A 27,797-nucleotide genomic window follows, 5' to 3' on the forward strand; every position below is an offset into this window, starting at 1 on the left:
CCGTATAAGTGCTAATGTACATTTATTTTTCTGTCTCAATGCAAAGCAATTTTAAGGGATGCTTCCTAAAATTTCTTTCTATAAAAGCCTCACCTGAATCTTCTGAATCCGGATTTGAGCTCCCAATTAATAATGATTTTCATGCCGACTGATTTAGTACACACGTATTTGTGGAACACCTTTTATGTTGTAATAATGCAACCTATTGAAACATAGTATTTTAAGGCCCGAATTTGCTTTACACCTCGCCATCATAAAAGTATAAACAAACTCAAAATTTTTGTTATTTATTGCCTAGTGGAAATCCGGTGTTAGGCCTTTTAGTTGCTGTGCAATAAATAGCATTCGTTGGGTCAGAGACAACTGCATAAAAATTTGAACTCGTAACATCAATATCGTTGTTCGTCGATATGCCAAGCACAAAAACATTTGGCTGCACCAGCTACCACTAGTTGGAATATGTATTTTTCAATAATAACCAGATATAGTTAAATCGTTTGTCATTAGGCGGCAAATAGTTCCTATTTTTCATTGACAGCATAGATTAACCCTTAATGGGCTATTTGTTATGAAAAATCACAAGAAATATTTTTCATTAATTCTGTTGTCTGAAAAGTACTTTGCTTTTGCATATATATGTTTGTTCATACATATGTGCATAGAAACAATGGGCGCGTTCATAAGCCGTAGCTGTTAGGTAACCGTTGGCTATTTGTCTTAGAAAGGCACAGTTGAGAAGTTCCGCTCAGCTCAACAGTTGGCAAATCTTCGCCATTTTTTCCAGCGGAAAATTTTTACGCTACCTGAACTCAACGTGTTGGGCTTAGCCTAAACAGCTGAATGAAAAGACTTACGCCGCATATATTAAATTTAACGCCGCTTTGTTAGGTGGCAGTTGCAAACAAATTTATTCAATTTTATATTACTGATGTGATAAAGTAACTAAAATATTTCATAATAATACTACGTTTCTAAGTATATGTTTTTAAGATGTTTGCTATCAAATTACACACTGTTTAATTCATTATAACATTGAACGATTTTTTCAACACGGCGGCAGCTCAGCGTTGAATTCTAAATACTATCGGCGCAGCTATCTCTGTTTGTTGCAATTTCATTTGTTTACATTTATCGCCTGTTCATTTGGCAGCATATTCATCAAGCCGTTTCTAAGACGTAATTGTTGGGTTCAACAGTTTCCAGCAGTTCCGTAGCAGATGAGCTAAACAGCTACGTGTTATGAATGCGCCCAATATTTTTGGATATTCTTAAAAAAAAATGTCATTTATTTCAATTCAATTTATTTTCACTTTGTTTGAATATTGTAATGTCGACATATATATTAGAACCGGTATTCACTCAAAATCAAAAAAAATTTAAGCCAACATCATTAATTCGTTTTGTATATGAACAATTTATAAGCTGTTTTGAATGAATTCATGCAGCCCTCTACTATATACTGATTTAGAAAATTTTTGTAGAAGAAAATTTCTTTTCCATCCTTTAACGTCAATTTATATGAATTTTTAATTTTTTTAGGCAATGATGGCAAAAAATACTAGCTTGCAAAAATATGTTTGATCTGTTTCTGTCGGAGACATTTATGTACGTTTGTAGGTTCACACCAGTGTAACCTGGTTAGCCTTTTTGAAGCTAGATTTAGCATTTAATTTTGTGCGATAGCCATATAACTTTAGGTCCAGCTTCTCGGATTTTTCCTAGGCTTGCTTTATTCAAATATTCACAATACATTTAGGACCGTTTACCGTTCGAAAATACAACTGTAGTGCAAAGCACCATTTTTTTCGTTTTTTTTTTTTTATTTTATTCAAAAAGATTGTTAGTATGAAGAAATTTGCTTTAAACTGTATTTTTTCACTTTGATTTTTAGGGCTACTACACTGCCGGTAAAAAGTATTCGCACAGCGATTTTTTTACAATAAATGCAACAATTTGTATTCTAATATTTTCCGCTTTTTTTTATAAGAATAGGGTTCATTCTACAACAAAAAACATAAAATCAATAATTTTTAAACTTTGTGCAAAACCTGCGAAAATTCAATAAATTTCCATGCAAACCTTCAACTTTTTAATCAGATTTTTAGATTTTTTTTTGAGTATGCATATTTGTAGCCCAATAAATTTTACAATAAACTGCAAGTTTCAAGTAGCTACGAATTACAGTTGATTTTTTTAAATTTCGAAAAAATTTGAAAAAAAGCAAAACACCTTCAACAAAAAAATTCTCAAAAATCAATGCGATTTTTTACCAACTGAACTTCCATTTTTTTGTACTAGAATTTAATGGGCTACAAAACTGCATACCTTAGAAAATTCCAAAATAACTGATTAAAAAGTTGATAATTTGCATGAAAATTTATTGAATTTTTGTGTGTTTTGCGCAAAACTTAGAATTTATGTTTTCATATTGTGAAAAAAATATCGGTAAAATAATAGAATAGAAATTGGTGCATATATTGTGAAAAATTCGCTGTGCCAATACTTTTTTCCGGCAGTGTATCTGTATACTCTGATGTAGAAAACCTATAAATAATATAAAATCCTTAAAATTAAGGGACAGAATATTCGAACCGTCAATGGTAGCGCAACGCTTCTTCTAGGAGTGATTGTTTTGCCGGTGTTTGGGATGCAGTCTCAAGAGATCTTTAGTTTTTGATCTTGCCTGAGTTGCAGCAGGAGGTGTACTTAGGAATCAACTTTTTGAGAGCTTTAGATATGGCTGTTGTCAGTAGGAGCGTGAACACGAAGAGCGCGGTCTTTGTAGAGCTCCTTCCCGCCGAAGGCGACTTGTCGTTTAACGCGGTGCAGCATGATTTAACGTATGCGTAAAGCGTAGCTCTAGAAAAAGTAAAAGCGCAGTTCTCCTCGTTCGTCGTACTAGGGCTTGGCAAGACAGACGAAGAAGAGCACGTCATCGAAGTGACGGATGAAAACCTTCCGTTCAAACAGCGGCACTGCCCTATATCATCACCGATCCAAAAGTTGGTGTATCAGGAGCTAGCCAGGGCCAACAAGACCTTTTTATCTGAATTTGTCGAGTTGGTGAAAAGTTTTTTAGTTATTAATCGACTTCGAAAGAAGCGGACGTTATCAATTCGAAATATTTTTTTTTGTGTAGATATCGAGCGCTTATATTCAATATCCTCTTTCTGCACTTTTCACAAATATGAGACTCTGATATAAAAATCCACCTAAGGCTTAACTGTCATCGGTGGTATTAATGCTGACCTTGTATAACGCTTGACAAAAGAATTGACTAACATCAGTGATGACAGGTAAGTCCCAGATGGGTTCTAACATTACAAAGTACTTTTTGTGAAAATTGCATGGTATTGAATATAAGCTCTCGATATGTTACTGATAATTTTGGGCCACGTGAACCGTTTTTGATTTTTTTTTTATCGAAAAGGTTGTACTCAAGCGTGGTCGCATACAATTTTAGTTTCGATCATGGGGTCATGAAAAAATAAGCGTTATTTTTATTTTCTTTTTCATGAGCATTGAAGTCGGTTTTTTTTTTAATTACTGACTTAATTTTTCATACTTTTTCGGAGTGGCGCTGCGGCGTAGTGTTCAGAAGTGCGTATTACCATTCCATAGACTCTGGGATGGAACTCTGTTTCTGTATAAAAATACAATTACTTCGACGTATGTGACTTTTTTTGACATTTTGATGGAGAAATGCGTCTAGATGCTCTAGGTCCTGGGTCCTTGGGGTCTAGAAGCATTTCTACATCAAAAAAATGGTTTGAAAAAAATTTCGCTTACTTTTTTTTTGGCGGTTAGGACTCGATATGCACTCGAAAGTAATAGAAATATTCTTAAGGGATCCACTTCACATTGGAATCTTTCAAAAAAGGGGAATTTCAAATAATTGTTCACCGCATACCTCGTTTAGGGTTAATTTATAACAACGCTGTTTACAATGGTCCTGTTTAAAGTGTAAATAACCATTAAAGTTCGTGACAATGACACAGTAATCATGCACGCCATTAAATAGTCAAGCTATGGAAACTCCACAAACTTCCTTACGAACATATAAAAGTAAACAAATTATGGCTTGTATGTACTTAATCATGTGTGAGCGTCGTTTTTTTTTTAGCAGAAAGCATAAATGGGCAAGCCTTAAAATTGAAACTTCATGGCTTTTAAATGATATATTGCGTGAAATAATGATTCAACCACTGAAGCGGTAGCCATCAGTTAATACGTTTGTGTTACAACGGCAACACGTGTGTGTTGCTGCGTATGCGAGTAATTGAAAATAAACACATAACACAGCAACTAGTGTGGCATATATTTAGGCGAATAAGAGCGTTGACTGCGTGTTAACCACGTAAATTATCACGTTGCGGGAGTGTTGATAGGTGTCGTCACATGCGTTTTTGTTTTTGTAGTAGGCGTGTTGATCGGTTGTTTAACAAATTGATGTCTACAGGTATTTATGTTTAGATAATAATTAGGCATTTATTTAACTAGACGTGTATGTATGTTCATGACGTTACCTGAAATGTAATAGGCCGTAACTATCAACATTATTATTTTTTTTTTTGTATAAATCGATGTGAGAACTTGTAATTCGATGTGATGCATCATCATCAATCAATAAGGAAATTTTGAATTACAGGCTTTTGCAATTCAGACGGCGATATTTAGGTATTTATGTACATAAATTAACAATTTCTATGATATATGATGGAAAGTTTCAAGTCATTAAGAAATTTAGTTACAATTAAAAAAAAAAATACTATAGTTCATTAACACATACGAAAATAAAATTTTGGTATTAAGTTACGTACTTACCTGAGGAATATTTTCCACATTCTACCAACCTAAATTCTGTGGTCATATGCAATAACCGCCTAAGTCGAAACAACTGAATTCGAGAAAAAACGTTTGAAGCATTTGGATCGTAATGTTAACCTTATGGGAAAACTAAAATATGTTCGTCTATAACTTTTTAAATAGTAGTTGCAGAATACGATACCATATACATATAACTCAATTCTTTCTTAAGTCGACTTAGGCGGTTATTGCTTATGACCACAGAATTAGTTTTACTTTTGCTAAATAAAAAAGATTTTTTAGACTGCAGCTCTGTTTTATCCAAATAAATTTTCATGTATGTATGTTTATTTTCGGTCTACAATTTTATTATTAGATATTATTGGCATATCGTCGGTGATACTACAGAACGTTATATGTCACTTATTACCTCTGGTGCTTAATTGATCTGTTATCTGTACCTGATCGCTTCTGGCAGTCGTTCATCTTCATCAGCCAAAGGTAGACAGTTTTGTCATTCGTTTATTAGGGTGTAACGATTTGCAGATGCATTCCGGTGCAAGTAAGAGACCATTTAAGTCTCAAGGGTACTAATAGACATATACCGTTTTGCAGTATCACCGTCGATATGACCCATTTCCGACAAAAGTCTAACTGCAGTAAAGAACTTCTGAACATTTTAAATCCATTGTCTGGAGTTACTCTAATATAGGATGATCTTAAAGTTTTAGTATTTTTGCTGTAGTTTCCAGCCTTTTTTTATACCCAAGTGGTGGGAGCATTTACTTCGTTCGAGGTAGAAACTTCTTCTTTATACTAAAAGTACCTATTGGTAAAAGTAAATTTGTGTTTAGCTACGGCTCTTTATGCGCCTAAAACTATTTTATCAAATTCTTTTTACATTATAATATTTCGTAGCCTAATACCCTTTAGTTTACCTTGTTCAAATATGCAGATAAGACACCATCATACAACTATTACTTGAAAATTTTCACATTGTTGCACAATTCATTTGGACGAGAAGCACAAACTGCAATTAAGGCTCGGTGGAAATGGCTATTACATCGCTTACATACGCATTTAATGATTCTTAATTTATGTCATTTATATGGATGGCGTTTTCTGCAGAACTATTTAGCTTGTACTTAGTGTGGGTGGTTTATTAAAGTTTCGGTATATTTCTAGAATATGTTGTCCATTAACCGCTGGCCTTTTGGAACTGTATTAAAATAACCAGATACGTAGCAATTGCTGAGCTAAACTGAAAAAAAATAAAAGAAAATAATTGAAATATTTAGTTCAGAATTACGATACGAGTATGTGATTACAGGGCACTATAAAATTATACTGTAGTTAATGCTCAGGAAAAGTATTTAGGAAAATTTTTAAATGCGAAAACGTGGAAAAGTCGAAAGTAAGGCTAATACAAACTTTTTCTATTTTCAATTCAATTTTGGATACCTTCAACTTTAGTGAAGCGTGCTCCCTGATGGCGCAAGGTTTGAGCCAGAAGGTGGGTGGGTTAGGACTTCCCATCCGGTACCATCGAGATAAATTTTGACCACTTGTGATGGAAGTTCAATGACTTACGTCTGGTTGCCCACTCTGGCTATATTTCAGCAGTGATTGTCTGTGGAGAGCCCCATCGTTCGTCTGACCACTTTTCAGAAGCTCTGATATAGGATTCCCTTGTGGTAAAACCAAAGGCAGAGCAATACTTTGATGCCATGGATATTTAGCTTTGGCGTCGATAGTCCGGATTCAACGTGCTTAACATACGGCTTCTGGCGCTTTGGTTTCTCATATGATAAATGAGCTTTTGGGAAATAGTGAAATGCCGTTCCATATCTTGGGGTTTGACTTCATGAGGCACCCAGTTTCCGACTTCCTGGACCATAGCATGCTTTTAAATCGCAATGAAATGACTGGTTCTTCTTGTGTTTGGCACGAGTCTTCGTACAAAACTGCATCCAGTTCAACGGCCTTCCGTCGTGCTTCTTTTCGTTTGGGTCTAAAGTACCACTTTGATAGAGGCTTCTACTAGATTTATTCCAATAAATTTAAGCGATTACTTTCTCTTAAAATTTCAGAGCTTCTACTAGATTTATTCTAATAAATTGAAGTAAAAGGTCTGAAGTTTTAATAAAAAGCGATTGCCAGCAATTGCTTACTTTTTATTCATAAGGCCCAAGATCGTTTTATGAGCACCCTTGATTGCCTTCGATACTCTCGTGGCTCCTCTTGTTGTCCAGCCCCCAGGAATAGTTCCATGACCTATGTACCAATTTTAACTCGACGTAAAGGCGAGAGTGCATTACCGCTTGTGGAAATTTTGATTCCACGCGATATTATCTAGATGTTCCTTGACTTAGCTCAGATGTAGTTAGAAAACATAAACAACTGCTTCTTCTGACGCCGCGCATGCTCTTCCAAACCTGTACCCCCGGTAATGGAGTCACAATGAATGGTGGTAATAAATGCCCTAGAGCTTTTACTCTCTCTCCGCATCTAAATGTGAAATGTGCTGATAGACCAATAATGGTGACTTTCCTGTTATAGCTTTCATAGTCGACAACTTTAGTCGACTGTGCTTTTTAGATTGGCTTATAAAATACCAGATTACATATTACCAAATTACCGACGATACTAAAGCATCCACGAAGTCCCTTATATAAATAATCTATTAAACTATACACTCACCGATGTCAATATCTTTCTATTAATACGACAGAGCCCCAGCGCCGAGAATTCTATGTCATTAACCAGCAATTGCTGCCAAAATCTCCTGATCTGTGGATAAAATATTGTAACAGTTTATACTCGTACTCTGTAAGTACCCACATGGAGAAAGAAACGAAAATAAGCAAGACTTACCTCTTCAGCCAGTATAGGCTCATGAGTTTTTCGCTCGATTTCAGATACAATTTGTATGGTTTTCTTTGACTGCAAATAAACAAAAAAAAATATGGTTTTTATTCAAATCTAGGAAGGAATCTAGATTCCTTTAAATTAACAAGCAATTTTTAAGTAAAAAACAAAACCGTTTTCAATTCCCATATAAAAATTTAAGAGTACCGTTAATTTCTTAATAATCCAATGATCGGGTCTGAACCAAATTAGAATGGGACCACTTATGAGGTACAAACTTTCCTTTAAAATAATAATTATAGAAATCCGTTGCCATGGTTAACATACATACATAAAAAAAAAATATTCCGTCAAATTGATAACCTTTTTCTTTTTTTGAAGTCGGTTACAAATAAAAATAGAAACTCGAGAATTCCAAAGCATTTTTCCATCACATCTTGATCGTTCATTCAAAGTTTCGAGATATTCAATCGATATTTACTCCTATTATTTTTAGTGTTGAAAGTATCGAGTACTTTTGAGGATCGAGTTCTTTGGTATCGATACTTTTAAGGATCGGGTATTTTTCAGAGTACTGAGTACTTTCTTCAAATATACAAATTTTTGTAACATATCCATACTTAGTGTAGAAATCTCACAAGCTGGCAGTACTTTGTTTTTGAATCCCAAATTACGTCAAATAAATGGCTAACTATACTGGGTACAAGAAGTGTACTTGAAAGTTTTTGAAACTGCAAATTGAGTACAATTATTTCTGAATACCGTTAAACGTTAATAAAACTTAGTACTTTTTAAGTCTATTCGACATTAATACTGAATACTTTGAATCGATCCTGAGTAGGTACATGTATCAAACCGATTATTGAAACAGAGTAATTTTAAGTACTGAGTACTTTCGACTTCGTTTGTGAGCACTGATTTCTTTGGAATACTCAGTATCGCTCCATTTTAAAAAATCGGGTGCTGTCGATCTTTTTGAGAATCGAGTTCTGAGTACTTTTGGTATCGATACTGTCCAACACTAATTATTTTATTATCTGAAAGCATAATTGTACACACCTCTTCCGTTGCTCTGTGACATGGTTCCACTACCATTAGCAATCTGAATATATGGAAAGCAATCCACAACACCTGACCCCATACATAATCGGCTACATTTCTGTTCAACAACGCTAAAAATAGAAAATATGCAGTGGCCACCAAGTGCAGCAGGCAGGATACTAAAATGAAAAGCACTGCCACACCGTAGGCGCTAACAGGAGAGATACGGTTAATAAAGGCTTAGTACCAGGATTTCTGGAATATTACTTACTTGGAAAAAATCTGCACACACTTGCCTAATGAATCGTAATTTTCGGCAATTGATCTCAGCAAAATGACGCGCGTCTTGCCTGTAAGGAAAATTCAATAAAATAATCAAGAATAAGGACGTTAGTTCTTTTTTTAATTTTTTTAACCAATATGCCTAAATTGTTATGTACATACTATTTTTATTGCTATGTATTATGCAGCAAAAATCAATGAACCTCGTTCCACTCTCACTCACCTAAACATTCTTTAGACATCGATTCACTGCTTACACGTTCTTTACTCTCGTGTATTGATATTGCATGATCTGGTGTGATTTTAAGGCTATTAATGTGATTTCGAACTACAGTCAACGATTTTTTATCTGAAAATTGAAAAAAGGCTTTTTTTATAATTTAAAACGTTTTTAACAATAACGTGTTTGGGAACGATTTCAAATTAAGTTCAAGGACAAAAGATTGTATTCGTAATTTACTTCACATCGTCTTACTTGTTAGATAACAGCTTCTTAACATTTCATTCAAGCGACCGAAACGTCTGCCAAATCCAAAAGCGGTATTGGCAAATAAAACGTGAAAGCCAATCAAGACAAAATAAAGTAAATAAAACGGTAAATACCATGCAAGATTGGAATCTAGTCAAGGAGAGAAAGAAAGAATTATACATTTTGTATGAATGTATGCAAATTAAAATTCTATTACTTACCTGAACCATTTTCAGGTGTAAGTTGGACTTGAAGTATCCATGTGTAAATATCGAAGCCTTGATAGATTTTTTAATAAATAGCTAATAATTAATGCTTTTAAATTATTATAATCACCTATTAGGGCACCGCTTATCAACAAAGGAATTACGGCCAATATTCTGGTTATGTGGCGATCACTTTTGAAATTCGAAAATGAATGTAATGCAGCATCAAACTATGTTGTAAAAATAGTAACGGATAAATAAGGGATACAATTTTTAAAATTTATACTCAAAAACAATTCATGGGATAAAATAATCAATTTAGTTGAATTCAATTCAAGTATTTTTCATATGTATGTAGATAATTCAATTCTTTTTAATTTATAAATTACACAGGTATACAGCAAATATGTTCTATGGATGCTACTATCCAATTCCTATGTATTCATGGAAAAAAAGTTAACTCGATTTTCGAAATCACCGAGTAATTCTACATAAGAATTGGGTAGTGGCGTCTGGACAACAAAAACAAAACTAAAATTTGTGATCCAGTGTTATTTTTCATTCGACCATTATGAGCTGGAAGGCAATTAAATGAACTAGATCAGTAAAATATGTTATTCGCTAAATGAAATGGCGATATGCTTTCCCATCTAGCGATGTAGAGATTTCCACTTCAACGCTGTCAGACTGGAGCGCTACTAGGAAATTTATAATGAATTTGAATGCGATCGCCGTGATCGAGTATAATTCTGCCATTGCCGTTCGGAGGTGGCGTAAAACTGTAGGCCCCTCATCTTTGTGTGACAGCATCAAGGCACACGCAACAAATCCGAGGAGAAGCAAATGTGTAAGCGCCAAATATTTATTTATTATTTTGGGCGTGTTTGAGACGGTAACAAAGTTCTATGGGGAAAGCTGTTGAATAATATTTTTACTATGGTGATACAGTTTTGCCAATGCCATGTGAAATGAAATCTTTTTTGACAGCAGTAAATTTTTGATAACCGCAGATTTATTCGGAATAAACTATTACAAATTGAAGTGAAATTAATATTTTAAGAAAACATCTACCATCATTGATTGCAATTCATAAATTTAAACTTTTATTCAACGAAAAATTACACACATCAACAATCTATGCATTTGTCAAAAATTTCACTAGTCTCATGAGCTACTGCCATTTTTTTCACCTCATACTTGTCAAAAATTTACTCGCCGCGAACTTTGTTACCGATTCATACACACCCTTTCTAATTTTCTAATATTTTAAAGTTTTTTATCCCATGAATTAATCATTCAATCGACTTACCTTTTTTAAGCTTTCATTGACCTCTCTTGTTGGTTTCACACTGAAGAGACCGCATCCCAAGCCAGCGGCACTTGAAAGTATCACTACTGTCACATCGAGTGCAGTTACCACTTTTGATGTAGATGAATTCATTCTAAAAGATTGACTATATGAATTATGTAAATTACATGGATTTATCTGATACAACCACAAATTTTTGCGTAAATAATTTACCGGTGAACTTTTCGAAAAGTCGTAAAAAATATTCTTATTATTTTTTAAATACATCACTATGTGGAAAAATGGAAATTTCAGGTCGCTGTAGCCCTTCTGTTTATTAATTTACATTACGCTCCTACGGAAAAAACATCGCTTACAAAAATATTTGAGTTCGTAGACTGTAAAGTTGTATTTAGTGGGTTATACTATGTCTCCATTGTGAGATTTAATGAAGATTTAGCCCTCTGGCGAGATTTAACGTTAAATATTTTGAGATTTATACTATGTCTCCAATATGAGATTTAATGAAGATTTAGACCTCTGGCGAGATTTAACGTTAAATATTTTGTGATTTACCATATAAAATTAAATCTCAAAAGGCAGTAGATTTAAGTTAAATCTTCCTTAAATCTTCAATAATATTGATCACTAAATACAATTTGTTGGGTGTGGCAACCACAAATTCACATGCCATAAGTACGGTGACCAAAAATATATTTTGAAAATGCAGGACAATTTCAAAAAATTTACCTACATATAATTGCGTAGTATAAAAATAACAAAAATATACTACATATATACATTCCTCGTCATTTGAATAGCGCGCCATTTTTTTGATTTTCTACCATACAAAGCATGCTTGACAAAATTTTTAAATGGAAGAAAATGCGCAGCACCGTGAACAAAAAAAATTGTCGCCCCTATGTTTTTTTTTTAATTTTCAAAAAATTTTAAATGGAATGTAGACGTAGAATATGCTATATTTTTATAAAAAGTTAATGAACATTAAGCAAACAAAAGGAAAACTGTACCTACTAAGTATTAAAAGGATGCGCTATTCAAATAACGAAGAGTGTATATTTCTTAATTATTTATCCAATTTTAAACTTTAAACATAAATCACGTATGCTTCATTGGTATTAATCTTTTAGTAACGAATATTTACAAAATTATAATAAGGCATATTACATATTACTTTACACGAAATATGAACCTCTGCAAAGCAATTTTTTTAGGCAAACTTTGGGTCGTTGAAAACGAAAAAAAATACCCATGGTTTCAAAGAAGTGTTTTCGAGATTTGTTCGAAAAACGTATTTTTAGTACTTTTTCAGTTATTCCTCAATATCTCATTAAACGACCAACAGTTCGAAAGGTATTGATGGGCTCTTTGCAAAAATATATATTTTTTGTGCAGATTGTGTTCCGTAACATTAACATTTCTCATCAGATTTTCATTTACTGTAAAAAGAAAATGATTGAAATTTAAATTTTTCGATTTTGGTCGCTTGTAACACTAATAATTTTCATCGAAATCGGCAAAGTAATATATTTTTGTAAGAAGACTGTAGGTCGCTTATGTTGATTGGATAATTTTTTCATGAGATATTGCCGAATAGGTTTGAAACGTACCAAAAATACGAAAACGGTTGTTTGAAAGGAAAATTGGCTTGGAGAATATTTTTTTCTTAAGCGATTGCCACAAAATTTGTAGAACAGTGTTATCGATATATTTGATGCTGGTCTTCAATTTCTCGTCATCCATTGTCCATAACCGTATAATATTTAGAACGCATTGACTAGTTGAACGTTCAAAACCAGTTTACCCTTATGTAGTTATCAATTAGTTATCGACACTGCTTTTATTTCGAGTAGGAAAAGTTTTTTTTAAAGGATCGAAGAAAATGCGGGACAAAGGCAGGACACTTGGAAAAAATCAGTAGATTTTGGGGGTTTTCTGTTTTGAAAAACTATGCAGGACAGACCTTTAAATAACAGTACGGTCCTGCAAAAAACAGAACGGATGGTCACCGTAGCCATAAGTCAAATGACGTTTGTATTTTCAATATACAGTTGCGGACATTGAAATCTAGCCAATTAAAAGAAACATGCATTTTCTTGTTTTTTATATTTTGGTTAGTTTTAAAGGAAAATGATTAATATTTACATAACTTTGGTTGTAGTAAATTAAGAAGATATTATTTTAAGGACTAAAAAATTCAGAATAAATGTTTTATGATAATATCATGCAGAGTCTTCTTCGCTTTCTAAAAATCGTTAACGCGCTGCGACATGAAATTTATTAAATTCGGCAATGGTTCTGCTTTGAAAACACTGCCCCAAGCAACCTCTAGAACTCAATTCGACACAAGCATATTTGCTAGCAGGGTCTTCATGATATGCCAAAGACCCGCGATTGGATTTTCGGTGTCCTCTTATGAAAAAGACGAATTATTTCCCCAACAGCTCTTTACAAATTTTTCTTTGCGCAAATGATATTCTTTATTGTCAATGTTATTGTGGCTTATTAATATTTTATTTTTAATATTTTTATTGAGCTTTGTACCACGATTGTTTATTAGGAAAAATTGAAAAAGCAACAAAGTCTAAGCGGTAGAAGTTATAGCAGCTATTTCGGAGATCACCATATCTCCTCATCAGACTTCTTTTTTTTTCAGACTTCAGCAGGGAGAAACAATAGTTTACGGCATGTACCAGAGCTGTAAAACTGTGAAATCATATGAAATTAAAAATCACCAATTTTATGTTATTATGTTTTCATTGAATTTTTCCTTGTTGGGGAATGTGGCTTATAATTTTCCAATTCTACATTCACTCAAAGTAGATACGATTGCACACATTAACATATTCAAAGAAAGATTGAAAAAACTGAATGACGAAACATTAACTTTTAACACTGAATAAGCATTCAGATGAATGCAGCTTTTGCTATGTGTGCACACATTCATTCAGTACCAATCAATCGATATAAATATTCTAAATACACAAAACCCACTGAAAAATACGCAAGGTTGAATTTTATTGAACAGATTTCAAAATTTCAACTCGAAAAATAGTTTATTGAGCGTTATCATTAATTTGTTTCACTTAAATTTGTACAAATATTTATAATAAATGAAAATATTAATTAGAGAAATATTTTTCTGCCAAGAATGTCATTATGAAAAATGTTAATTATTAACGATTTTTACATCTCTGTTTCGAAAATTGTCAGCTTTCTAAATAAGTATTACCAATGTACCAATAAAAGGTATGTGCAGAAGTTATTACATATGTACATACCTATATATCTACGTTAAAATAAGTAAACAAATTTAAGCGCTTCTACTTCTAACTTTAGATATATACATTTTATTATTTATTTATAAAAATTCTTAATACAAGTTTCTTCGTACTTTTTTCTTCGCTATTGGGTCAAGCATTTAATAAAGATTCTAAAACCTGATTTGTGGGTTTACAATAAGTTGAAAATTATCAACTTTTCTCAAAAAAAGATTTAACAAATCTGTGTGCAGACCCCTTTTTATTTTAGTGTGGTAGAATCGAAAAAAAAAAATGTGGTAGATTTGAATAAGATGTGGTAGATTTTCCAATTCATATTTTATTGGGTATACATATCGCACACCGTCGTCCAAAGAAGCACAACTCAAAAATTAAATCGGGAAATATAATTGCTAGTGGATCGTACAGATTCCACGCAATTGGTGCAAAAACAAGTATAACATTAGTTTTCTAGTTAGAGAATATAATCATGAAGAAAATAATATTTTATTTGTATGCAAAATAATCGACCAAATTATTTTCCCATTGCATAATACTTTAGCAAATATAAATAGGCGTATTTTTGAAATATTAGAAAGTTAAGGCACAGATATATTTAAAGCAAAATTTATGATGTACCTTTTTAAAAATTTATTGATTAATTTTTATATTTCGAATTACAACTGAGTTGAAATTCTAGAGTTATGTGAAAATTGTAAACAAATCTTCTGTCTAAAAATGTGGTAGATTTTAAGCCTTGTGTGGTAAATGTGGTAGACACCCAAATTTAAAAAAAAATACGTGGTTGATCTACCACACATGTGGTAGAAGCTTGCACACTGTTCTAAACGTATGTTTTGAGCAAATTGATGTTTAAAGCTCGCAATATATCCCATGTCCATTTTCCAAAACTATAATAATAAACATGGCAGTTTTTTAGCAATTTGGTTCCTGTAATTAAGGAAATATTGTAGTTTTGGCATTTTTCGAAATTACCATTTTATGAGAGGGACCAGGTTATTGTTCGACTTTTGTATTTTCAATACCCTGCTGCCCTAGATAAAAAAACCCTCGTACAGAATTTGGTTGAGATATCTCAACTTTTGCTAGAGTTATCGTGTACGCAAATAAACGGACATGGACTAATTATCTTTTCTTTTTATTCTGAGCATTTTTATGTATATATACATACATAAGTAGTACATACGAACATAAATGTATGTATCCATATCGATTAATTTTGGTTGTTCCAAATATACGTTATTTGAAAAAAAAGTTATGGTACCCTCTTGCAGAACTGCGCTGTAAATATGTTTAGGAAACATTTAAATTAATAGTTAATTAAAAAAGTTGCTCAAAGTAATGGAACTCCTCAACCCCTTTAAAAAAAAATAGGAACCCTTCTGAAATTTTGTTTTGAAAGTTTTCATATTTGAAAACTGAAAAAAATCACAGTATACAGCAAACCAGCCATTGACAATATGCTTATTTGAAAACTAATACTTGAAATGTTGTGAATATATAGGATTTTTTTGTCATTAACCCATAGGCAACAACTGGTGCAAAAGTACCTACAAATGTTTGTTGATATATTTGAAATGTAAATTTGAACAGCAAAATTCGTAAAACAAATTATAATAAAACAAAAATATTGTTAATTACTACGTGGGAGGTGGGCGTGGTTATTGGCAGATTTCGACAAAATTTAACACTAACCTAAATTATACCAAAGGCAACTTCGACACCGACTTTTGTTAAAATAACTAAATTTTGTTCGAGTTAGCGCGTTTACAAACAGAGAGGGCTGAACTAGTTCATCTCGTCATTCTGAATATATGTGTATATAGGTACATACATTTTTTACGGTTAACAAACGCCCTCGCTTATCTGCATAAACCGTCTTTACTTGCATTAATTCATGCATTATCCTCTTTCAAATGTGAATAATCGGCTGAACAAATACACACAAATTACGTGCATTTGAAAATTGGAGAGTTGTACCATAAGATAAGTAATACTTCTTTTACCGCCTAATCGATGGGACCATTTTACAAAGTCAGCCCACCATTATTCACTCAAAGTTGTGTTCGGAACACGGTTTGACTTATGTAGGAACTGCATCCGGTCATAATTGCTAACGCTTCACGCTTCATTTGCTTGGAATTTCGTGTTTCTCGTTATTTTATTTTATGTGACTTGAAAATATTTTTCACTATAAGAAAATATTTAAATTTGATTTCATTTGGGTTAACGAAAACGACAACTGTGAAAAAATATCAACCAATACATTCAAACAAAATGTCAAATAAGCATGTTTACATTTTTTGTTTTGGCTACCTGGATCACTGTATACTGTGAAAAAAATATTTAATACAAAAATAATTGTGACAAATCAATTTTGTATATTCTTCTGATATGTATACATATCAAGATGTGTCTGTTTTGCTCTACGGTTGCGATAAGTTGCTTTGGAAATAAAATATTTGTTTTTGTTTCAATTCCAGATATGTTCAAACTTTAAAGTATAAAATATATCAACCCTGGGAACAAATTATTGGTACTGAATGGTAAAAAAAAGTGTGCATTCATTCTAAATATACAATCATGTGTGAGTGCGAATGCTGCTGAACATTCACATTCTATACTGAATGGCAATCTAGCATTCAACAACAAAACACAGTTTGTTTGTTTTCAAATATTTTAAGCCACTCAGGAATGAAGTTTTTATTTATACAAACCAACAATCAACATTTTGAAAGGAATGCTGAGTGAATGCAGACTATGTTGATTCAATCATTTTACAGCTCTGGCATGTACATAGGTCAGTGGTTAACGCTTCTGACTTTGAACATCGATTACGCAGGTTCGATCCCTGCTGAAGTCTGGAAAAAAAGAAGTCTGATGAGGAGATGTGGTGATCTCCGAAATAGCTGCTATAACTTCTACCTCTTAGACTTTGTTGCTTTTTCAATTTTTCCTAATAAACAATCGTGGTACAAAGCTCAATAAAAATATTAAAGATATTCTTTATTGTTTTGATAATTTTTCTTAAATTCGAGAAAATGATTCCGAATATTGTACCATTTGTTACATTTTCCAAACTATATATTATACGTATTTACCACGAATAATAATAAAGAATTCACATAATGGAACTCCACTGCTGGTTACTTCCTTTTATCTCTCTGTATTTCAGTGTCCGCAACTGTATTCATGAAATCAGACATAAGAAAACGTCAAATATTTAAAAATGTGAACGTCAAACATATCTCGTTGTAGCAATGGAGACGGTTGTGATTTAGCAACTGGATTTATTAAATCTTGATAGGTAAATCTCACAATGGAGACATAGTATTAGAGTTTGAGTTATTAGAATTTAGTGAGCTAAGGAAGTAATCTATGTAGGTCGCATGCGATAAATCAAACTCTGAAATAAAGTCGTAAATAAAACAGTCAGGAAGAAATTTCAATTTATTAACTTATTCTAATAATTCGTCTTTTTCCGAAGTTAATAAATTTAGCCAGTGAATGTGCTGCAGTCGTAGTCCTCTTTTTTCCTTTTTTATGCTTATGACACATATTGTGCCTATGTATGCATGTACGTATGCATCGCAAGTTCCCATCAAACGTTTTTATTGAAATTTACAACTCGTGTTTTAATAACCGACTAGCTCGCGATTTGTTGTAAGTATATACAGTCAGTGTCAAAGAAAAGGTAAAATAACACAGTTCAACAAAATTTGTTCGTAATTTATCTCAAAAAACGGGTCGACCTGTTCTTATATATTTTTTGATACTAATTTGAAGTGCATTGACAAAATTTGTCTAGCACGTCTAGTTTTTGAGAAAAAATTTCAAATTTCAAAAAATTTTTTTTAAATTGAATTTGGACGTAGTTTTTCCGAAGAAAAAACCAGGTATTAATGAAAATCCAATTCGTCTGATGGATTGTACCTAGTTGATAAGAAATGAGTGAAAAATTAGGAAAAAAACTAACCTTTCATTTAAAAAAATTTTCGAAATCGGTTATGCGGCAACATACATAAAAAAATATTCCGACAAATAGATAACCTTCTCCTTTTTTTGAAGTCGGTTAAAAATAATTAAAAAATTACGATTTTTAGATGAAGACGAAGTCGCATTTTAAAATTTGCATGCAATTAAGATAACTAACAAATTTTTATTTTAACTCTTAAATAAGTTCATAACAAACTGCATGCTCGGTACGACTCAATTGTTAAAATAACGAGTAATTTTTATACAAAAAACACAACCGACTTCAATTCTTATATACAAATTTAGAAGTACCTTTAATTTCTTCATGGTCCAGTTATCGGATCTAAAAAAAAATGGTATGGGACCTCCGCTGAGGCACCACCTATCCGATAGAAAAATCGAAATCGATCGAAATCCGTTAATGTGGTCCAAAGTTATGCGGTAACATACACAAAAAAAAAATATATTCCGATGAATTGATAACTTCCTAATTTTTTTGAAGTCGGTTAAAAAGAGAAAAATCAATGAAAAATTATTAAAAAATTTTTAGTAGCTATATTTTAACATTTCTAATAAAATTTACATTACAAAAAATCTCAGCTCGTCCCCCTAAATTATGCTCTGCGTACGCCCATCTATGTACATCTATTGTATTCGAAATTGTTAAATTGTAAAAAAGTGAGTGCATGGTGTTTTTGGTTTAATATTTGCAATGGTTTTCAAGTTAAATTTTTTTGTTATTTTTTTATGAAAACATGGTTCATGCTGTAATCAAAACCAAACTTTAAACAGACCTTAGAAAAATTAGTTTTCAAATTTTCGTCTAAATTTTGAACTTTTTAATCTGAATTTTTAGACAAATTTTGAGTAATCTTTAAATCTAGTAAAACAAGTACAAGTTTGAAGCGACTAGAAAATCGCGTTGCGGTATATATCCAGAATCCGGCTTATCCGGCCTTTTTTCTACTATCCAACTATCCGGCCGAATAATGGCTAAAATCCAGCCGGATTTCCGTATTTCGATTATAGCAGATTCTATTTAAAAATCTAGTTCAGTTTTTTTTTAATTGTTATAATCAAATTTAATAGTACCTTATTAGTAATTAGAAGTTAAAAATTTATATATTTTTCATTATGAAATCAAGAACCCATTTCTATTTTCAACATAAATGCTGAGCCAAGCCGATAGTTGGCTCACGAGTCGATATATTTGGTAAACTAGTATTTTTGGTCTGATTTCGTTCATAAAGGGTGAACACACCAAAATTGCGACACTTTGGGAAGCTTAGAACTTACCCAAAAAGATTTCAATATTTTGAAATTCAAATACCATAAGTTCACCATGACCTTAGTTGGACGTAGAAGAAATTTCATTTGAATTTGATTCCTAGTTGAGCTAAAAATGGCAACCGAGTTAGAAATGAGACAAACCATTTTGCACGAGTTTATACTTGATTCGGCCTTAAGTATACGTAAAATTGCTAAAAACTTAAGATTGCACTATTCGACAGTTTGCAGGGTTTTAATCGGTACAAATAAGGCCTGGCAGTTACGAGAAAACCAGGGAGCGGGGGTTAGCATGGTCAAGGTGATAAAAACAGTGATCTGAAGGTCCTCAGTGCGTTTTCGCGAGATACGAAGATTTTGTTGCAAATCCGTACGGAGATCGCAGTTTTTCGTACAAAAGGTAAAGCGGAAAGCTTCATTGAGATGTTCTACAGCTCAAACAGCGCCAGACCGAGGCGAAAAGTAGAATGTTACAGCGAAATCCAGCATTCGGAAGTTGTATGAACTCTAAATTTAAAAATACAACTGCATTGTTATGGACTACGAAACCTACTGCCATGAAAATTTTGGATATACGAAAAATTCGATATGTTTCCCATATTTGAACGTATTTCTATTAAATCTGCATCTTTAAATTCTTAATAGGGTGGCAGGATTTCTCTCAAGACCATCGAAATTTTTCTTTCTTTTTTATTCCTTAATATCTTTGTGCAGTCAGCGTCAAAAATATGAGTACCCTGACGTTTCTTTATTTACATTTTCCATACCAAATTTTTCTTATTGTTTTTTATAAAAATATACATATGTATGTACGTATGTACCCAGCTAGCAAAATATCCGGAAACGTATCCGAAAATGGAAACAATTTCGTATAAAAACCTGGGCTCGAATCGTAGCATCCGTTCACGGATCGAAAACCATACGAAAGAAAATTACGTGATACCGTCAGTCGTATAAGCTGAATGGGATAAAGAGTACGCTCACGTATGTTATAATCCGAAAACGGTGTTTTTACGTGACGAGTAATACGACATCGTATGTGACAATTCGAGCCCTGATGTTTCATCCGTTTTCCGATACCGTATTCGGACGTTTTTCAGATCGATTCTCCCACTAAAGTGTTCAGCCGAAACGTATGTGTAGAAAACTATCGAAAATGGTTGTAAAACGGATGCGCTTTCGGCTGTTTTCCTGAAATTTGTCTGATTAAATTTTTCGTTGAAAACGATTTCATTTCATGAACTTCACAGAAACTTTTTCATAGCTACAGGAAACCAAACAAAAAGCAATTTTAAGATTGAGCAATTATTTCAATTTGAATAAATAATTTTAATATGTTGCTTCTGACGGAATTCGAACCTGGGACCTCCTGAAAGCTAACAAATAGTAGCACAGTCCTCTGCACACTCAGCTACTGGCGAATACGTATACATGTTTTCAAATGCTCAGTTTGAACAAATATTTTAAAATAATTTTTTTGAAATATGATGACATTTTTCAGATAAGAAAAATTAACAAATATGGAAATCGTTTTCTGAACGTTTCCGGATACGAAAAATGTACGAAAACTGCACTTTCGGCAAAAAGTACGATTCTCTGCTGGCTGGGTAGTTTGTTCAACAACAAAAACCAGCACAATAAATTTTTTCAATTTCATATAGAACTCGGGAAAATTCAAGAATACCAAAAAATGTTCAACTCTTCGCTTCAAGTCTATAAAAATTACCGTTGATTTTTGAGAATTTTTTTTTGTCGGGGGTGTTGCGCATTTCTTTCATATAAAAATATATTTTGTTCATTCGTTATATGGAACAAAATTCGAAATACACTTGACAAAAAAATTCTCAAAAATCAGAGGTAATTTTTAGAGATGTGAAACCTGCACCTTATTATACTAAAATTTAATGGGCTACAAAACTGCATACCCAAAATTAATCCACACGTCTAATGACAACCTAAAAGCCTATTGAAGAACAAACATTTTAAAGGGCGATATTCACATATATAAAAAGAGACAGCTGATATCTTAGCAGCCATCCTTCATATAAAAATCAAATTTTCGAAAAAGTAAGAAGAATACTTCTAGACACTTTACAAATAAGCAAATATACATTACTAATCAGATTAAAGTTACCATTGGAAGAAAAAGAAGAAAAGTAGGCATTTTATTGCCTAAAGGTAATTTTTTAAACACAGAAATAACGTCCAAAGTTAGTAAATCCCATATCGTTGATTTTAAATTTTCCGCATTTTTTATTTTATATTAATTTCATCATAACAAAATTACTTCGTTAATGTTTTTTCGATAGCAAAACTGTTTTTTCTTTTTAGGCAGTTGGATAAATTAGTTTTTACAAAATAACCTTTGTACCAATTTTTAACCGACTTCACAAAAAGGAGGAAGGTTATTAATTCGTCGGATTTTTTTTTTTGTTTTCTGTTTTTATATGTATGTTACCGCATAACTTTGGACCACGTTAACCGATTTATCTTAATCATATCTTAAATTTTTATATGTGAATTGAAGTCGGTTTTGTTTTTTGTTTAAAAATTACTTGTTTTTTATTTTTTAAATAAAAATAACATCCCAAACTATTTCCCTGGATTTGTTTAAAAAAATTGAGCTTATCATATTAGTGAATACTCAGATAACGACTTCTGTTCCTATTTAGCATTTTTAGTCGTATGTTTGTCAAATATTAATGTATAAACTTATGTGCTTCAGTAAATACATATTACCTTAAACAAAAATTTCTAATTAGACCACTCTTACCGCAAAGGAATTTCCGAGTTTGCATCGAATATTAAGCCCTCGTAACAAAGTATCACTGCATAAAGAACAACACAAAACTTTCGTCATTTAGGAAATACTATCTACATATTTAATATATTTTTTCTTATGTTAGTTATTTTAATTGGTTTGGACAAAAAATATTTTTTCGTTTCAATAAACTTAATTTTAATATTCCTTCCAAAGACACACATACACACCCATTGCAAAGCCAAAAGTAACCGAATATATGGACACTAAAATACTGCGTCTTATCTCTACTACGCCTTTAGCATCCCGGCGAATCGAAATTGGTGCTAGTGCTAACAGTTTACTGAGATAAAAAACACTTAAAGATGATTCGTTGATTTCCATGTTTCTTTGTTTTTTTTTTTAATTAAAATCAACGTTGACTATTTTTGATTCATAAACACTTTTATATATTTGCATATATTTCTAAATGTTAGTAGGTTTTTTTTATATATAGAAAGAATATTTTGTTTTCTTTGCCGTCGCCGCTCCAAAATTTTATCTTAAGATCTATGCGTAGGTATGTCCAACGATGACCGCTCGCGACGACTTAATTTCGTTAACTGTCGGCAGCAACTTTTGATGTCTGTATTGAGTGAAATTTAAAATTTCGTCAAGTTGATGGTGTTATGCATAAAATTGATATACGACGGAAAGTTATGGTGTGCAAACAATAATAGCCTTACTGTCCGAAACCCACATGCGCTTCCATCGCCACTAATGTGGCAGATATTTAGGCGCAAACAAGCGATTTATTTTTGAGGTAAACAAAGTGCCCATACATCGAAAGGCTTGGCTATTGGGAAAGGCATTTTAGCATATGAGAAACATGGTCGTGTTAACATACATACATACATACGTACATACGTACATGATGCACCCACTAGAAAGTTTCCGTACAGAGGTCTTTTTTACAAAAAATTTCTCGTTTACTTTTTTGTGAAAGTTTACAATATAAACCATATAATAATAAGTTTCAAAGCTTGTGTAAAATTTAGAAAAAATTCCAAATTTTCAGCAATATTTTAAACATTTTTTTTATCAGAATTTCTAGAAAATGCTTGGCTACGCAGTTATATATGTAGGCCTTTAAATTTTAGTATAATAATGCGCTACAAAATTCCGTTGGTTTTGATACTTTTTTGATGCCGGTGTTTTCTTCGATATAAAAAAAGTTCAATCATACTCTAGTTGAAGAGCCGAATGAGGCACGATGAAAATTTGGCAATTTTAAAAAATTTTCTGCAAAATTTGAAACTTATATTTAAACGGTTTATGATATAGAATGTTCTATATTTTTATAAACAAATTTTTGAATTTTTTTTATAATTTTATTTTATGAATATTGTAAAAAAAAATCTGTACGAAAACTTTTTCCAGTAGGTGTATGTTTAGATATCTGAATAAATGTTTGCGCATTTATATGAGTCTAATTTATGTACATACAGACGGATGGAAACTTGTTGCAAACAATTATATAGATTCGTATCTAAAATGCTCTCATAAGCGCACACATGAAAAAGGAACGATTTAAAAGGCAAAACTATTAGATAGCAACATTGTAAATAGTAGTAGTAAATATGCATTCATACTATCCATAGACGGTTTAATTTCATTCAAGAATTTTCATGAATAAAATTCATATGTTTGATTAAAGCAAATAGCATGTGGTAAAAGATTGCGTTCTTACATAAATTAATAATCATTTATCATTTCTGCTTGCAACATGTCGTTTGCTAAGCATAGTCCTTTTTATGGAAATTTTCGTGGGAGACAAACAAATTTCTTGTATGTATGTAAATATAATACAACCACCACTCCGTTAAGAAACTAAAATTTTAGATATGACTCTTTGTCAGACAATCTATCCTAACTCAGATGTGCCTATTATTTGTTTCGTTAACTCCACAGGTTAACATGCGACACAAACGCGACGCGCCTGAGTTTGTCTGATAGCGTTGAGTTAGTACAAAGTTGGTGAACTATATACAAAATTGTATTAATTTAAAAAAGTCACTTATTAGTCTTTTTTTAAAGCAGTGTTAAGGTTTGCGTGGCCACAATTGTATGTATGTTTTTTAACACTTTCTCAAGGAGCTTGAAGTATCATAACAGTGATGACTTTTTAGAAATTTTTAGAAATCTTTTATTTTATAACAAATTTTAAATTCTTTTAAATTCAATGGAAAAGCTTTACAAGCATTGTAAAAATACAAACTTTAGAACGTAATTTTCGACCAAGTAATAAATTAATTTTACACAGTGCTCGCTTTAAAAATCTCAATCCAATAACCGTCAGGATCTTTGATGAAAGCCAAGCCCTTCATACGTCCATCGTCGGGCTTTTTAACGAATTCCACGCCATGTTCCTCAAAACTGGAAATAAACGTAAGAGACTAAAATTATTACATTTTCGAATTTGACGTAAATAAGCGGAAAACTGGCTCCTCATTTTTGTTACGAAATACCAAAAAAATTCGTTATTGTTTAGTCGTTAGCATTGGACCACTTATCTTGAGAAGTTGCTGGTACTTTTGCAAGCTTTTATTTATTTTTTTTTTTTACCACCGATTTTTCTCAAATTTTCAGCAACATGTTTTTTCTTGATGCTTTCAAAGATGCATCGCACACAAATTTTGAAAACTCGGTTTTTTTGAATCAGTCTAATGTGCATACATCCATATATGGCTAATGCCCTGGTGAGAGGGATTTCAGTTCGCAAAAGTCTCATTGGTACATCTCGATAAATTTTTTACTACATGCTCAATACAAATTAAAGTAACTAAATTAGCCATGCTCACCGCTTACAAGCCGCATACACATCAGGCACCAATATACCAATATGACCAAAGCCGCGGGGATCCGAATTACCATTGTGATATGACTGATTTTCATCGTTCTCAGTGCCCCAGTTGCTGAAAATAAGAAATATTGAAATATTTAATACCAAATATTTGATTTTAACTGGGCTGGTATGATAATTTCTTTGGCCCAATCTTTTTAACTAAAGTTAGATATTCATTATTGATATTACAAAAAAAAAATGCATTTTATTAATTCCTTTTCAAATAAATATCACACACGGTTTTTGTCTTGTTTTCTTTTGCATATACAGTACGCCAAACACATACAATTCAAACGCAAGCCTTTAATAGGTCACTTACTGTGTCAATTCAATGGTTGCTTTGCGGGTCAAGGCCCAACGTTTACGCTCTGATTGGTCTTTTGGGACATCTTCGGGATTTTCGTAGCTGCAAATAAAAGTGAAGTGTTAACTAGACATTGATACATATACACTACTTATGTATATTCAGTATCCTCAATCTGTAAAAATAACATTTTTCAGGAGAGGAAAAGAGTGTTTTACCAGCACTTATGAATCTCTCAATAATTTTGAAGTACCAAAATGTGACTTAAATATTAACGTTATTTGTTTTTGCTCTACCTCATCGCAAGTATTTTATACAATGGATCAAATTGTCTTTTTCTTGATTAAAAATCTAAATTTTAAACGTGTAAAGTGGCCTCAACCATTCATTACTCTTGCCTTCGGAGACCTATAGTGGAATTTAGCAGCAATTTTTTTCATTCAAAACTTTACCCCATTAACTACTACCAGAACGGATATTTTTGAAAAAATGTTAACTAGAGGGTTAAGACTTTCCACAAAAATGTAAAGCATAAAATTTTACTACGGCTTGAATTGAATTTGGTTTAGGTCCTAAAATAACTGCTACCATTGGGAAGAAAAATTTTAGCCCATTAAATTTTTGTATAAAAAAATGCAAGTTTGAAGTTGCTACAAAATCGTGGTGATTTTGGATTTTTTTTTTTTTTTGAAGGTGTTTCGAATTTTTTCCATAGAAAGTATTTTGGATTTGATTTTTTTTTTTGGGAAAAAATGCGTGAAAAATTAACGGTAACTCCAAGCTACCTCTAACTTGCAATTTATTTGGCTACAAAACTGCAGAAAAAATTTTATGAAAAAGTTGAAAATTTGCATGAAAATTTATTGAATTTTCCTGAGTTTGGCAAAAAGTTTAGAAACTGTGGTTTTTTGTTTTTGGTTGTAGTATTAACCAAATTTTTATAAAAAATTAGCGAAAAAATAAAGTTAATATTTTTGCATATACTGTGAACAATTTTCGGTGGAAATACTTTTTGCCGTCAGTGTCTGTATGTATGTAGATTGATATTTGAATTTTAAGAATGAAAATAAAGTACAATGTATGTATTTTAGGTAGGAAATAAATGCCATGCATGAAATTTATGCCAAATATAAGGTTGCCATAAAAAACTAATTTCCGTAAAAATTGCATATAGAGAGCATTGAATATAAGCACACGATATATTGAACATACATATTATATACAACCGAAAGCATGTTTGCATTTGTCATTGAATGACTATTTTATATCCTTATCAGATGTTGCTGAGTGCCAATAAAACACTCCAAATTATCTACATACATATTTACGTATGTATGTATGTATGTGCGCTTACCCCATAAAATAAAGCGAAAATTTGGCTTCAGGAAAATCCAACTTCACCAGTAATGACATACCCAGCACACCGGTGTAGAAAGGTAGCGATTTTCGAGGATCTTTGATGCGATACATTGTTTGTTGGAAGAGGAAGTCCTAGAAGTTTAAGAATATTCATATGTACATATCATATTTTGTGGCTGAACATGTGAACATAGTACATACATATGTACACATTTGTACATATGTATATGTATACTTATTTATGAACAAATGTTCATATAAGGAAACATGCGTACATACTGGTACATACATACATACATATGTATGTACTATATAAATATTTCGCTCATCTCTGAATTCACTCGATCGCGCCAGGGCGTACCCAAGTATTTTCTTTACCTTAGTAGCAGCATCTGCGGGCTTGCATAATTCCGCCGCCTCCTCGTTGCTCAAACCAGTTGCTTCGGCCATTTTTACTGGCTGTGTTGTTACAAATGTTCTGGAATTGATTGTAGTTGGCAATGGATTAATTGCTGGATTTAATAAGCGGCCGGCAATGGCGCAACGAACACAATGGAACGGAATAATTCCACACAATTGCCGAATGGAATTTGACAGCAAAAATTTGACACTCATTTTCAATGTGATGATTAGCAAGTGTGGACAGCGCTGCCACCTAGCGTTGATTACTAGTAGCATATTAGTAAATTTAGTAGCGTGCTTGTGAGGCTTAATAGAGTGAGACTTTGAAGGGATATTTTATAACGTAAAATTTTAATTATAAATCATTACCTATGAGATAAATGATAAGTATTTTTTTTTATTTAGTACGTATAAATAGCCAATTGCACGAAAGCAATTTCAGTGACAAATTACTTTTAGATATAAAAAATATAATTCACGATTTAACGTGTCCGTGAAACTGGTTATAAGTCAAAGAATAAAAGACTTATGCCCGGTTTTACTAATCGATTTTAAAACTTATC

General features: G+C 32.3%; 3 protein-coding genes across 4 annotated transcripts in view; 1 reads left to right on the forward strand and 2 right to left on the reverse strand.

Moving 5' to 3' along the window:
* LOC118745241 (pre-mRNA-splicing factor ATP-dependent RNA helicase DHX15-like) overlaps nt 1–1,546 on the forward strand; it is a 2,443-nt gene extending 897 nt beyond the window's left edge. The window contains exon 3 of the mRNA XM_036478768.1: nt 1,540–1,546. Coding sequence (XP_036334661.1) covers nt 1,540–1,546 — 7 coding nt within the window. The remainder of the gene's footprint in view (nt 1–1,539) is intronic.
* A 3,745-nt stretch (nt 1,547–5,291) lies between these two features.
* Nucleotides 5,292–23,306, reverse strand: LOC118744541 (gustatory receptor for sugar taste 43a-like). Of its 2 annotated transcripts, XM_036477654.1 has the most exons (11): nt 22,298–23,306; nt 10,982–11,114; nt 9,803–9,902; nt 9,688–9,744; nt 9,473–9,616; nt 9,221–9,346; nt 8,987–9,065; nt 8,734–8,926; nt 7,681–7,749; nt 7,507–7,596; nt 5,292–6,067 (listed from the first exon to the last, which is right to left on the reverse strand). In XM_036477654.1, the coding sequence occupies exons 2-11, from the start codon at nt 11,111–11,113 to the stop codon at nt 6,005–6,007; spliced, it is 1,053 nt and encodes a 350-aa protein (XP_036333547.1). In that variant the 5' UTR covers nt 11,114; nt 22,298–23,306; the 3' UTR covers nt 5,292–6,004. The 2 variants fall into 2 exon arrangements, with proteins under 2 accessions (XP_036333547.1, XP_036333546.1); XM_036477653.1 differs by lacking the exon at nt 22,298–23,306 and having other exon boundaries at nt 5,292–6,062; nt 10,982–11,115.
* Nucleotides 23,307–24,502: 1,196 nt separating this feature from the next.
* Nucleotides 24,503–27,457, reverse strand: LOC118744542 (lactoylglutathione lyase). Its single transcript, XM_036477655.1, has 5 exons — nt 27,211–27,457; nt 26,828–26,964; nt 25,489–25,575; nt 25,126–25,239; nt 24,503–24,700 (listed from the first exon to the last, which is right to left on the reverse strand). Exons 1-5 carry the CDS (start codon nt 27,445–27,447, stop codon nt 24,580–24,582), a joined length of 696 nt encoding a protein of 231 aa, XP_036333548.1. The 5' UTR covers nt 27,448–27,457; the 3' UTR covers nt 24,503–24,579.
* Between the last annotated feature and the right edge of the window lie 340 nt (nt 27,458–27,797).

Source organism: Rhagoletis pomonella, unplaced genomic scaffold (genome assembly GCF_013731165.1).
Source record: "Rhagoletis pomonella isolate Grant_MI unplaced genomic scaffold, Rhpom_1.0 Rhpom_scaffold_00008, whole genome shotgun sequence".
NCBI lineage: Eukaryota > Metazoa > Arthropoda > Insecta > Diptera > Tephritidae > Rhagoletis > Rhagoletis pomonella.